Genomic DNA, 11,932 nt, shown 5'->3' with positions numbered 1-11,932 from the left:
TGCAATATGAATTGGTTATTTTTTTTAATTTATTGTAATGATATGAAATATATTTATTTTCTAACAACTGTTTATTTATTTTGTTATTATTATTGATTAATATTTTTTAGATTAATTTCACTTTAAATAATATCTTTTAATTTTACCCCTCTCAACCAAAATTCTGGTTCCGCCACTAATATAAAGTGAAGTTTTAAGTTGTTGTCACACTTTATAGTTAGTAATTTGGAAATATGTATCAAAAGTTTAAGCCAATGATCATTGGCAACTACTTCAATATGTTTATGGCCACTACTTCAATATGTTTATATCTCTAAAAGAGGATAATTATACAATATTTTGGTAGTATATATATAAAGGTCTAGTCACTATTTTCTCTTCTGTATTTTGTTCTTCTTATGCCTCATAAGTGAAGTATAGATCCATAACTTTAGCATTATATGGTTGTTGTCATTCCACAATTTCTCTTTGCCAACGTTTTTTTTTTAATAACACCGATAGTTGGGATTAGAGAATTTAAATATAAGATATTTTTATTGAAAATATGAAAAGGTGCCAACCTATTAACCTGTACACGCTCTTGGCATTTGATTGCCAAATTAAACTTTAAACTATAAGATGAAAATTGATGACATGCTAAGCTTAGAGGTTGAACACCGTAAGTTTACCTAAAATTAATTAACAAGGGAGAGGATACAATATACAGCAGTTTCATAAATTTGGATCCAAATATATAAAGAGGAGTTTAGATTGATTTTCACCCAGATATATGACAACAGAACCGTAATCTTCCATTATGAATTCCTGGCAACACATATTAAGGAAGAACAATTAAAAACTTTGAAACAATACAACCCAAGGAAAACATAGATACTTAATTATAAATAATATCAAGAACAAATGTACAAATTACAGGGAAATTAAAAGAAGTCCTTGCTGACACTCACATATTAAAAAATCTTCAACCAAAACGTAAGAAATTTATTTACCACACATACATCTATTTACTCCCCAATTAAACATCTCTCTGAAATAGTGAAATCTACTCTCATTAGATCCCTCACACATGCACATATATTTATATATATTTACTGCACCAACTCTGAAATCCAATCGATCTGAGGCAAATCTGACTCCGATGATTCCCAATTATCCTCAACATCCCTTATCTTCAAACCCCTCATACTCTTCAAAAACTCCGAAACCCCATCACAACAACAGCTCTCAACAACATGTTTCTTCTCCAACTGAACCGGCACGGGCAAAGGCAAAGGCGGCTTGGTGGCATCCTCCTGACCGTTTGATCCATCGCGAACCCCATCTCCGCCGTTAATCATTCTTGGTCGGTACGTGTAATGGCACTTGTATTTAGTCTCAGACCGTAACTGCTCAGGCGTGTGCGCAAAAAAACATACCTTACGTTGGCAATAACGCCCAGCATTGCATGCACGCGTGCGATACCTAGCTGGGTGAAGCCAATACTCGAAGACTCCATGCGCGAACTCACAGGTGTCACCCTTGAGGCACTTGCCGGTTCGAAAGGCCGAGCATGCAACGGCGGAGTAGCTAAACTTACGTGGATCGCGGCGCTGAGCCTTTTCGCCGCGGTGAGCATAGGGGCACTCGGTCCAGTCGTGGCTTCGCATTCTCGGACACCGTTTTATCTTATAGGCGTACATTCGGAACTCATCGGAGCCGAAGATAGCTTCGTCGATGTGATCGTTGTTGATGGTGTTGTAGAATTCCGGAGGTACGAGGTTGGGAAATTGGTGTTCGGAGAATCCGTAGATGCTGGGATTTATGCCTTTCAACATGTTTGTTATAATAAGGAAAAATTGTAGCAAGAGAAAGATGTCAATTACACAAATTGCATGCGTACATGCAAAAGATTTGTAGGGTTTATATATATATAAAAAAAAAAAATTATAAGGATGTTTTTAATTTCTATGATATTTTATGAATTCTAAAGGGATTTAAGTTGTATATGTAATTCAAGTTTAATGCATGAGAATGATGGGCTGTGATGATATACAAATTGCAAGGAAGATTAAGAAGAAAATTGAAATCTAATTAGATGGAATATGATAAAAATCTGTGAAGCTTTTAGTCTCTTCATAATACCTCTGATTATTGTCAATTTGATGCCTAGAGATAAATGTTTCTGATTGCAAAGCTGAAGAAAGGAAGTTGGGAAAGAAGTGAAACAGCTAGCGGATCCATTACTTGAAGAGAAATCCAGAGGCAGAGAGCGTTAGAGAAAGAGCATTGAATTGTAGGAAGGTGAGGAAATAGTGCATTTATTTATAGGGATAAGAATTGAACTCAGCTAGAGTTAAAAGTTGACCATTATGAGTTACTTTCTGAGCTTGGCAATGGACCTTTCATCTAACGGTAACGGACGTTTAATGGGGTTCCCTGTAATGGGCATGGCATGCTTGCATGCTTTCTTGCCATTTGGGAAGACATTGGTCACCACAGTCTGCCACTTGTTGAAGCCATGGATAGCAGCTTAGCCAGGTGGAGTTGGCCATTCTTGCCAAGTGATATGCTTTTAACTTTACAATATTAACTTTGCCTTCTTTTGGTGACAGTAATAAAACAATATTCATCTCATCTAACCATGCTTGAAAGGTCAACGCAAAAAAGATGGATGCTCTTTGCAGAATCCATGAATGAAAATCGCCCTATATCTGCAGAGATCTGATATAGGATAGATATGTATAAGCCAGAATCTCTGGTAGAAAGCAATTAGAAATCTTCTAGTATCGAAATTTCGTGACCAATCACCAAAGTTCTGCGGATTTTGCTCCAGTACGCCGATAAAAATCTTCACTTTCACTTTCTTTTTCTTTTTCTTCCTTTTTCTTTTTCTTCCTTTTTTTGTTGTTGATGCTGTTGATGATTATTCTCCACTTTCTATTTAGTTGGCATTATTTGGTTTTGGTCAATGTTACTGAAGATGAACTTAAGGAATTGAATGAGGGCATACAGTAATTTTTCATCATAGACAGATCCATATGCACTTGCAGTAATTAATTAAGGTCAATCTTGTACTGATAGGATCATAGCCACCCATTTAACATTTATGTTGAGATTTCATCAAAACAGTCATATCTCTTATTTTAAATTTGAGGTTTTTTTTTTTTTTTTTTTTTTTCCCAAAAAAAAATTTTAGAGCCCGTTTGTTTTTCCATCTCAAACTCACATTTTTACATTTTAAACAATATTACACACTTTTTCACACTTTTTCATCCACACGTATTTCAAAAAATTACAAAAATTTCATCTCAAACTACTCTACCAAACACTTCTTAGAGTTTAAAAAGCTGTTTGTGTACAAAAGGTAAGACATAACTAGTAGAATAATTATTAGAATTGAGAATGTACAGATGAATTACGATTTGTTTGTTTTAGCTTTCTAGAAAATGAGTCATTTTTCAAAAAGTATTTTCTATAAAATTATATAATTTTCCTATGTATGGTAACAACTTTAAATGAGTTGAAAAATAATCTCCTAACTTCTCTTATTTAGTTTAAATAGTAGAAAACAATTTCTAAAAATAAGTCATATATACTTTTTCTGTTGACCAAAGATAGTTTTTCCTTAACTCATTTTTTCTAATGCTACTAAACACTGAAAAATACGGAAAACTATTTTTACACAATTTTTCATCAAAACAAACAGAGCATTAGAAAACTTATTAGAATAGAGAATAAATAGATTAATTAGAGAAAATTGGAAGGATACCAAAATCATTAAATGGCCACATCATTATTAGATAAAACTTGTGTGTTGCAATAAACCCATTGGAATATATATGGTAAACCCCCGAGACTAACTTTAGGGTTACTTTACTTGCACTACACGTAATGTTTACTGCAAGTAATATTTATATATCCTAGCTCAATGAATATTTTATCAGATGCATTGTTAGATTATATATTCTCTCTATTCAACTTATATATAAGTTGAATTTCATATTGATTATAATTTATTATCTAGTTCATAAACTCATACATTTAGTATATTTCAAAATGATTAAAAATAAAATTCTGAGAAATTAATAGATAATCTAATTCTTCATCTTCAGTTAACTTAATACTTAACAAGCATGATCAGCATGAAGAAAAATTATGATCTATTCATAGATGAGTAATGTTACAAACACAAATTATTTTACAACATTTTTACAAACTGATATTGTGGCCAACTTCTTACCTGTTCATCTAGGCCCACCATTAACATCACTTTTTCATGTACTAATAATTACTCACCACATCAACAGTTTGTAAAAAAAAATTGTACAATAGTTTGTATCTCTAACACTACTCTTCATAGATTAATTGTGACAAAATACTTAATTAATAAAAAGGTATTGGAAAGTGTAACATTAACAAAATACTTTACCTAACTTTATATATATAAAGCCACAAGCAGTTTTGGTGGTCTCACGCCATAGAATTCAGGTTTAAATGAGTCAGGGGAATGATACTGCGTCGTATGAGTAATCTTTTTAATTCATAAAAAAAAAAATTTATATACACACACACACACATATACAAAGCCACAACAACAATGTGTTACAAAGGTTCGATTTGGTACGTTTACAAAATAACATGTCTCATAAATATGTCAGCTTTTAAATACAAAATAATAAAGTAATTCAAAATTTTATTTATTATATTGTGATGTGTAATCAATTATAATCATTTTTTATATATAAGATAGAAATTCTACTCCAGCCTATTCTAAGTGTATATGTGTGTGAAACTCTCTCCTGAAGACTTAAACTCCAACTCTTGCCCCTCACAACCCATACCCCATTAACACTTATACTTGTGAAGTGACCATCACGCCAAGGATGCGCAGTGATAATTACAATCATTGATTGTTATGTCTATTTGTAAAATTTTATAATCAAATTTATAGTATAACCAAAGTTTTTAAAGCCAAACAGAACCGTTTGGTATGATCGGGTTAATTGTGAACCTGGTTATTGATCAAGTCGGTTTTTTACAGTAATTTGAAAATTGTCTATTTTACCAACTTTAGGTTCTTTGTTAACGTGCTATTTATGAATTTATTTTAAAAATGCTTTCTACGTTAAAAAAAATATATCTTTGTAAAGAGATGTGGTGGATGTTTCATTTGATGCGTGCAATAGAGGAATAGAAGCTTTTCCTCAGAAACGGATCAAGGCAGTAAGTGGAGATGGTAATCCTGATTATATTATCCTTATAAAAATTATGAAAATTTATTTGAAATAGAATAAATTGTTCTTCAAATTTTTTTTTAGTTAATTTGCTAATATTTACAAATTTTATATCTTTATTTTATATTTTAATAAATTATGACATCTTTTCAACTTCTTTTCAAACCACTATTCAACCTTAAAAACTTTAAACATTTTTCTTTTTTTAATTCTTTGAATGGTTCAATTTTTAAAACATTAGTAATGCACGTGTGTGTGTGTATATATATATATATTTTTTTTTTGTTGAGAACCAACATAATGCATTTTATTCAATGAAGACCAGCAGAATCTGCTTAAACAAAAGAATGAAACTATGGTGGAACATCCTCCATCCACACACTGTAATCTAAAACATTTAAAGCAAAACGAGCTAAACCATGAGCAACCATATTACCCTCTCTCTTAACATGAGAGTAGTGTAATTTATTGAAACATCTAGCCTATGACCTCACAGCATCAAGTATTATACCATCTGGTGAAAAGAATGGGCTATCATTTTTGAGGGCATGCATGAGAACCTGACAATCCCCCTCCAAAATGACTTCTTGGAACCCCAAGTTCAAAGCTAGCTGCTGCCATACCCTCAACTTTAAACGGTGAGTATGTTCAGCGTAGACCCTAGATAGAGAGGCCAAAATAGCTCCCTATGCGTCGCATATAACTACTTCAATCCCTGATTTTTTCTCCCTGCTGAATAGTGCACCATCAAAATTGACCTTCACCATGTCCAAGATAGGAGCTCTCCAACAAGCACGGATCGGTGTGGTATTCTCCATCTACAACCCCTTACTAACACGTCCCTCCCATGTAAAATACTACTCCATGCATACGACCCCCCCCCCCCTAGATTTTTTAGCTTCCATGATCATACACTTTGGGAAAAACCGAGCCTTGGAGACTTTATAAAATAGAGAGTCTTGGTTTTTCAAGAGTCGCCATGCTTGCTTAGCCAAAAGTGAATCATTAAACAAAGCCAAGTCTCTAAACCCCATACCCCCTTAAAGTTTGGATTTTGTCAATTCTTCCCATTTCAACCAATGAATTTTCCTTCTCTCCCCCTTTTGCCCCCACCAAAATTTCTCTATCAAGGCTTCAATATCATGGCAAAGCCCCAATGGTAATTTGAAGCACCCTATGGCAAAAGTTGGGATGGCTTGAATAACCGCCTTAATCAATACTTCAATGCCCGCTTGAGACAAAAGTTTTCCTTCCCAACTTTGTAATTTTCTCCATATCTTTTCTTTGATGAGGTTGAAGCTTTGTTTCTTCCTTCTTCCAACCAAGGATGGTAGACCCAAATATTGCTCATAGTGTTCTATCTCCTGTAACCCCAAGGCTGTTTTGATCTCATGTTTGTTGCTCTTCGTGGTAGATTTGCTAAAAAAAATTGTTGTTTTGTTCTTATTAACCTTTTGCCCCGATGCTTTCTCATATCTTTCCAAGATGTCCAAAATATGCCCACACTCCCTTTGGGTTGCCCTGCAAAAAACTTGGCTATCATCTGCAAAAAAAAAAGATGGGTTAGTTTTGGTCCTCTTCGACATAGGGAGAACCCTTTAATATCCCCCCTATTTGCTGCCTATTGTATGAGGACATTTAGTCCTTCAGTGCAAAGGAGGAAGAGAAAAGGAGACAAAGGGTCCCCATGTCGAATACCTCTAGTTGGATGGATCAAACGGTGGGGTTCTCCATTTACTAGAATCGAATATGTAACTGATTGAACACAAGCCATGATTAACCCAATCCATTGCTCACAAAACCCCATTTTTCTCATAATGTTTTCAAGGTACACCCACTCAACTCGATCATAAGCTTTGCTCTTGTCAAGCTTAATCGCCATGAAACCTGTATCTCTTGAGACTTGATTTTTCATGCAATGCAAAGATTCAAAGGCCACCATTATCAGTAACGAGTCTTTTTTTGTGAAGGAAGATTGGTGTTCGGTGATGATTAAGGGTTAAACTTTCTTAAGTCTATTAGTTATAACTTTGGAGAAAATTTTGTAAAGAACATTGCATAATCTAATGGGACGGAACTCTTGAACCAATTCAGGGTTTTTTGTTTTGGGAATAAGGGTGATAAAGGTATGGTTTAGAGGGTGAGAGAGAGTACCTGAATTGAGCCAAGATAAAACTGAACTCGTAACATCATTATCCACTAAGCCCCAAAAGTGTTGGTAGAACAAAGGAGGCATCCCATCAGAACCTAGAGCTTTCAATGGGGTCATTTGCTTCAGTGCAGTGACCACTTCGGATTCTAGGAATGTACCCGTAAGTGCTGCATTTATATCATCTGTGATTACCCTTGGGATGTGATCATGATCAAGAATATCATATGTGTGTCCGGTCTTGAAGTGGTGAACAAGTCCTGGTAGTACCTGATGAAAACCAAAGCTATTGGCTCTGAATGGACCTGCCAGCTATTTGTTTCATCTCTAATCCCACGGATTAGGTTCCTCCTATGTCTTTTATTTGCAAGGCAGTGGAAAAATTTGGTGTTATTGTCACCATTTTTTAGCCAAAGTACCCTTGAACGTTGACACCACAATCTTGCTTTCCTATCAAGGAGTACATTAATATGCTCCTTTAGCTCACGAATTTTATGATTCAGCCCACTAACAATTGCTTCCTTATCGGCTTGAACTAATTCAATTTTCTTCTTTTCAAACTCCTTCTTGACATTCCCAAAGATATTTTTGTTCCACCAAGCTAAATTTTTACCACAGGTTTCAACCTGCTTCAAGATGCACTCATCACTTGCTCCACCATGTATTGAGGACCATGAAGCTTCCACGGTTTCAAAACATCTTTCATCCAACAACCACATTTCTTCAAACTTGAAGGGTCTCTTACATGGTGGTGGTTCAAACCCTGAAAGGTTAATTAATAATAAATAATGATCTGAGGAATTACAATGGAGATGAGTAACAATAGAACCTGGAAATTTCATGAACCAAGGATTGTTTGCTAAGCCTCGGTCAAGTCTTTCCCATAAAGAGTCTCCATCCATGAAATGGTTACTCCAAGTGAATTGGGTACCCACATAGCCAAGGTCCATAAAGCCACACTTCTCTATTACATCCCTAAAGAGTTGCATCTATCCATTGCTTTGAATTGCTCCTCCTTTCTTTTCATCTTGCCTAATGATTTTGTTCTCCGGTGCAAAGCCACGGTACCTTAAAATGGTGGTTTAACGATCGAAGGCTATCCCAAGCTTCGATTCTTCTTGAGGTATCTGGTTCCCCATAAAAACCTGTGAATCTCCATTCGTTGTTCGTACCATTTAGATGAATCCACCACTTCAAGGTTGGCTGAGGCTTTCCAAAAGAGTGCAATACCCCCACCTTGCCCTTCTTTAAAAACTAACCACTTGTGTTCGAAGTCAATATTTGTTTGTATAGTCTTTAGCCTTGTTTCGTCTGTCCATGTTTCAGCTAAAAACACGACAAATGAATCTTTTGCCCGAATTATTTCCCCAAGCTCTTCCTCTGTTTGAAGGTTCCCAAGCCCCCGACAGTTCCACACTAAAAGATTCGTGGTGACTGGCGGGGCTAAACCTCAGCCTCCTCCACTTCAAATTAACTGTCCATACCTTTCCTTGAAACCTGTATTTTTTTTTTAAGGTAACTCGGAGTGGTCCTCATCATGCAGGAGATTACGTTTACCATATTTCTGAAGGTCATAGCTTTGGGTAGCAGGTTGTACTGAAACCTGTCTAACAATCCTTATCCATCGTGGCTATGCTAGGATTTTTGCTGACTCACATGCCTCATGTGTGTCACGTAGGGATGGGATGCCAACTATTGGAGAGTTATTAGGGTGGTTATTGTGTGGCTAAGGTATATTATTAGGGTTGTAAAGTGTGTTTAAGGTTGATGGGGTGTTACAGTATGGCTGGGTAGTAATGTCTTAGTGAATTATTTTAGCGCCACCTCATTAATGTCATCATGCGTTGCACCAATAATTGAGTAAATGAGGCACGTGGTTGATGGTTTAGGGTTTCCATAGGTTTCAGGATTGGGTGTAGCTAGCTAGACCCCACAAAATTTGCTAATTCTACCGTTACTAAGGCGTGCGTTACCAAGTCAAGGACCTCTTTCCTTTCGTGGTTATGACTATGATTAATGGAGTCTCAATTGTCCGACTGATTCTTCTTCACCGGCGCCTGAGCTTGAACTCCGGTATGTCTAGCACCTTGTTCGTGAAGGCTTTTCTCCCCCCCTGAAAAATTAACGTGTTGCCTCAAACCCGACTTCTTTGTCGTGTAAAACCTAGGAATAGAGACTACTTGTTTGCGAGATGGTGAGAAAGGCTACGCTCGTATAGTAAGGTCGTATTGCCTCTGTTCCTTCGAAAGTGAGCCCTCATTGTTCAGCCACAACTTGCAATCTTTGTCATTGTGATCGAGACATCCACACCAGTAGCATACGTTCGGCAATCTCTCGTACTTGAAGCTAACACAAATCTTTTCACTGCCCCCTACTATCACTAGGTGACCTCGACATAGCAGAACCATAACGTCTATGAAAACTCTAATTCGTATGAAGCTTCCTCCCTCATTCTCACTGGGATTTGTCATAGGTATCACTATACCCAATACTCTGCAGATTTTTTCAGCCGCCTTAACGTTCATGAATCTGATGGGAATGTCATGCACTTGCACCCAAAATGTTGTTCTGTCAAAAGTAAACTCCTCCAAAGCCTTGCATTTGTCATAGCTTTGCATGTTAATCAGGTGCTTGTCAAAGCTCCATGGTTCGCTAAGGATCACCTTATCAACTTCAGCCTTGTTGTCGAATATAAAGAGATTGTATTATTACCTATGTTCCGAATCTTAAAACCATTTCAGGATCGCCAAAGAGGGGTAAAGGTCTTGGCGATGGCATCGATATTTAGAATACGTTTGGTGAGAAATTTAGCTACTATGATAAACTCATGCACTTCACAATCCCGTTCAAATCACAGCCCGACCCCTCTCTTTCTGACAGCGTGAGACAAGTCCAATTAGAGGTCAAATCCTCCATGATTTAGAGAATTCAACGAATCTTGAGAGGAATAGAGGTCTGAGAACAAATACTTCCAAAAAAAAAACACTCTTAAGTGTTTCCCCACCCCACGAAGGAAAAACCCAACAAACCTTAAAATAAACTTGTTATTTCAAGGAGTACTAACTCGCCTTCAAAGAGAAGGGACACCTATTCTATTGTCTAGGAGAAGCAAGAAGCTTTCTTAGAAACAAAAAAATTGGGTAAAATCGAAAAAAGATAGTTGAGTCTTAAGTTTTGCATAAAAAGTATAATTAAATTATGTTGCTCTCTCTCTCTCTCTCTCTCTCTCTCTCTCTCTCTCTCTCTATATATATATATTGATATTTGAAAGAGAGAAGATTTTTTTTTAACCCTACACACTAAAAATATAAAGAAATGTCAGTTCAGTTACAAAATTCTTATTAGTTAATGGTAACTCTAACCTTTTTCTTTTGTAATTAGGTGAAAATACAATTAAATGAAAAATAACACACTTGATCTCAAAGTTGTTTCTTCTCAACTTAAAAATAAATAAATAAATAAAATAAAAAAGATCTCAAAGTTGTTACAGAGCAATTAATATACTTAATTAATACATACATACATACATATATATATATACATACATACATATATATATATATATATATATATATATATATATATATTGATTAAATAACTCTGACCATCAAAACAGTTAAAAAGGCAATTGCATCCAATCATCCAAAGACAAAATCCATACTGACTCAAACGCGAGAGATCACAGAGAGAAGCAACACTTAACGGACGTTTCAGACCACGGTAATGTACAAGAACCAAAACGACGGCATATCAACCTTCACAGAACGAACAAAGTTTGCTAAATATAGCAAACGTACGGTGATCCACACGTGTATAAATGATTAATGACTAGACATATGTTTAGGTCAAAGAAAAATTATTAAAAGATTCTCATTTTCACATGTCAGAAAACTAAAGGATTGAGATCAAGTGCAATACTTAAAATATTGTACCTAATGCAATTATTATCAATGGTTGAGATTGAGAGTTGCAAAAAACAACTTTCAGTTTCAACCATCGATTAAAAAAGATTAAGAAAAAAGTTTTAAAAAGTAAAAAATTAAAAATTTTTGTGGAGGAAATAGGTGAATTGCAACCTGTGGAATACCCTAGGAATAGTGAGTGAGAGCGGTGTCGTTCGGTTTGGCATTGGCAAGCATTTCTTCTGTCTATGGTTTTGGTAACAGAACTGATTCATTTACTCCACGTTTTGACTACAAAATGGTTTTGGGTGCATGTGAAATAGAGTTGGTGCAGAGTTTTTTAGAATATCGAGGTAGTTTCAAGTGTAGTCTTCTTGGGATCGGAGTCATCAGAAGCACATTGGTTTTTTTTTTTTAATAAAAAAAACAAGGGAAGTCTAGGGTGAACTCTTCGATGCATGTCATTGTGCCGCCTAGACCTTAATGGTTTCTTGTCGTAACCAAAATGTATTCATTGAAGAATTACGATTCAAATTACTTAGGACATGTGTGTAATCATAAATTCATATTTTCACATTTTAAATAATATTACACACATTTTTATGCACTTTTTTATCTATACATATTTCAAAAAATTACAAAAATTTAATCTCAAATTACTCTACAAA

At 35.4% G+C, this 11,932-nt stretch overlaps 1 protein-coding gene across 1 annotated transcript; it reads right to left on the bottom strand.

Moving 5' to 3' along the window:
* Positions 1–1,088: 1,088 nt before the first annotated feature.
* Positions 1,089–1,814, bottom strand: LOC142618691 (zinc finger CCCH domain-containing protein 54). Its single transcript, XM_075791683.1, has one exon. The coding sequence runs from the start codon at positions 1,812–1,814 to the stop codon at positions 1,089–1,091; it is 726 nt and encodes a 241-aa protein (XP_075647798.1).
* Positions 1,815–11,932: the final 10,118 nt, after the last annotated feature.

The sequence above is a fragment of the Castanea sativa genome, chromosome 12, assembly GCF_040712315.1.
Source record: "Castanea sativa cultivar Marrone di Chiusa Pesio chromosome 12, ASM4071231v1".
Classification (NCBI taxonomy): domain Eukaryota; kingdom Viridiplantae; phylum Streptophyta; class Magnoliopsida; order Fagales; family Fagaceae; genus Castanea; species Castanea sativa.
Note: the sequence above shows the minus strand (reverse complement) of the source record. Positions and strands in the feature narration are given on the sequence as shown.

What these genes read in the sequence shown, in the direction of transcription:
- LOC142618691 (XM_075791683.1), bottom strand. Translation starts at nt 1,814, where the DNA reads ATGTTGAAAGGCATAAATCCCAGCATCTACGGATTCTCCGAACACCAA.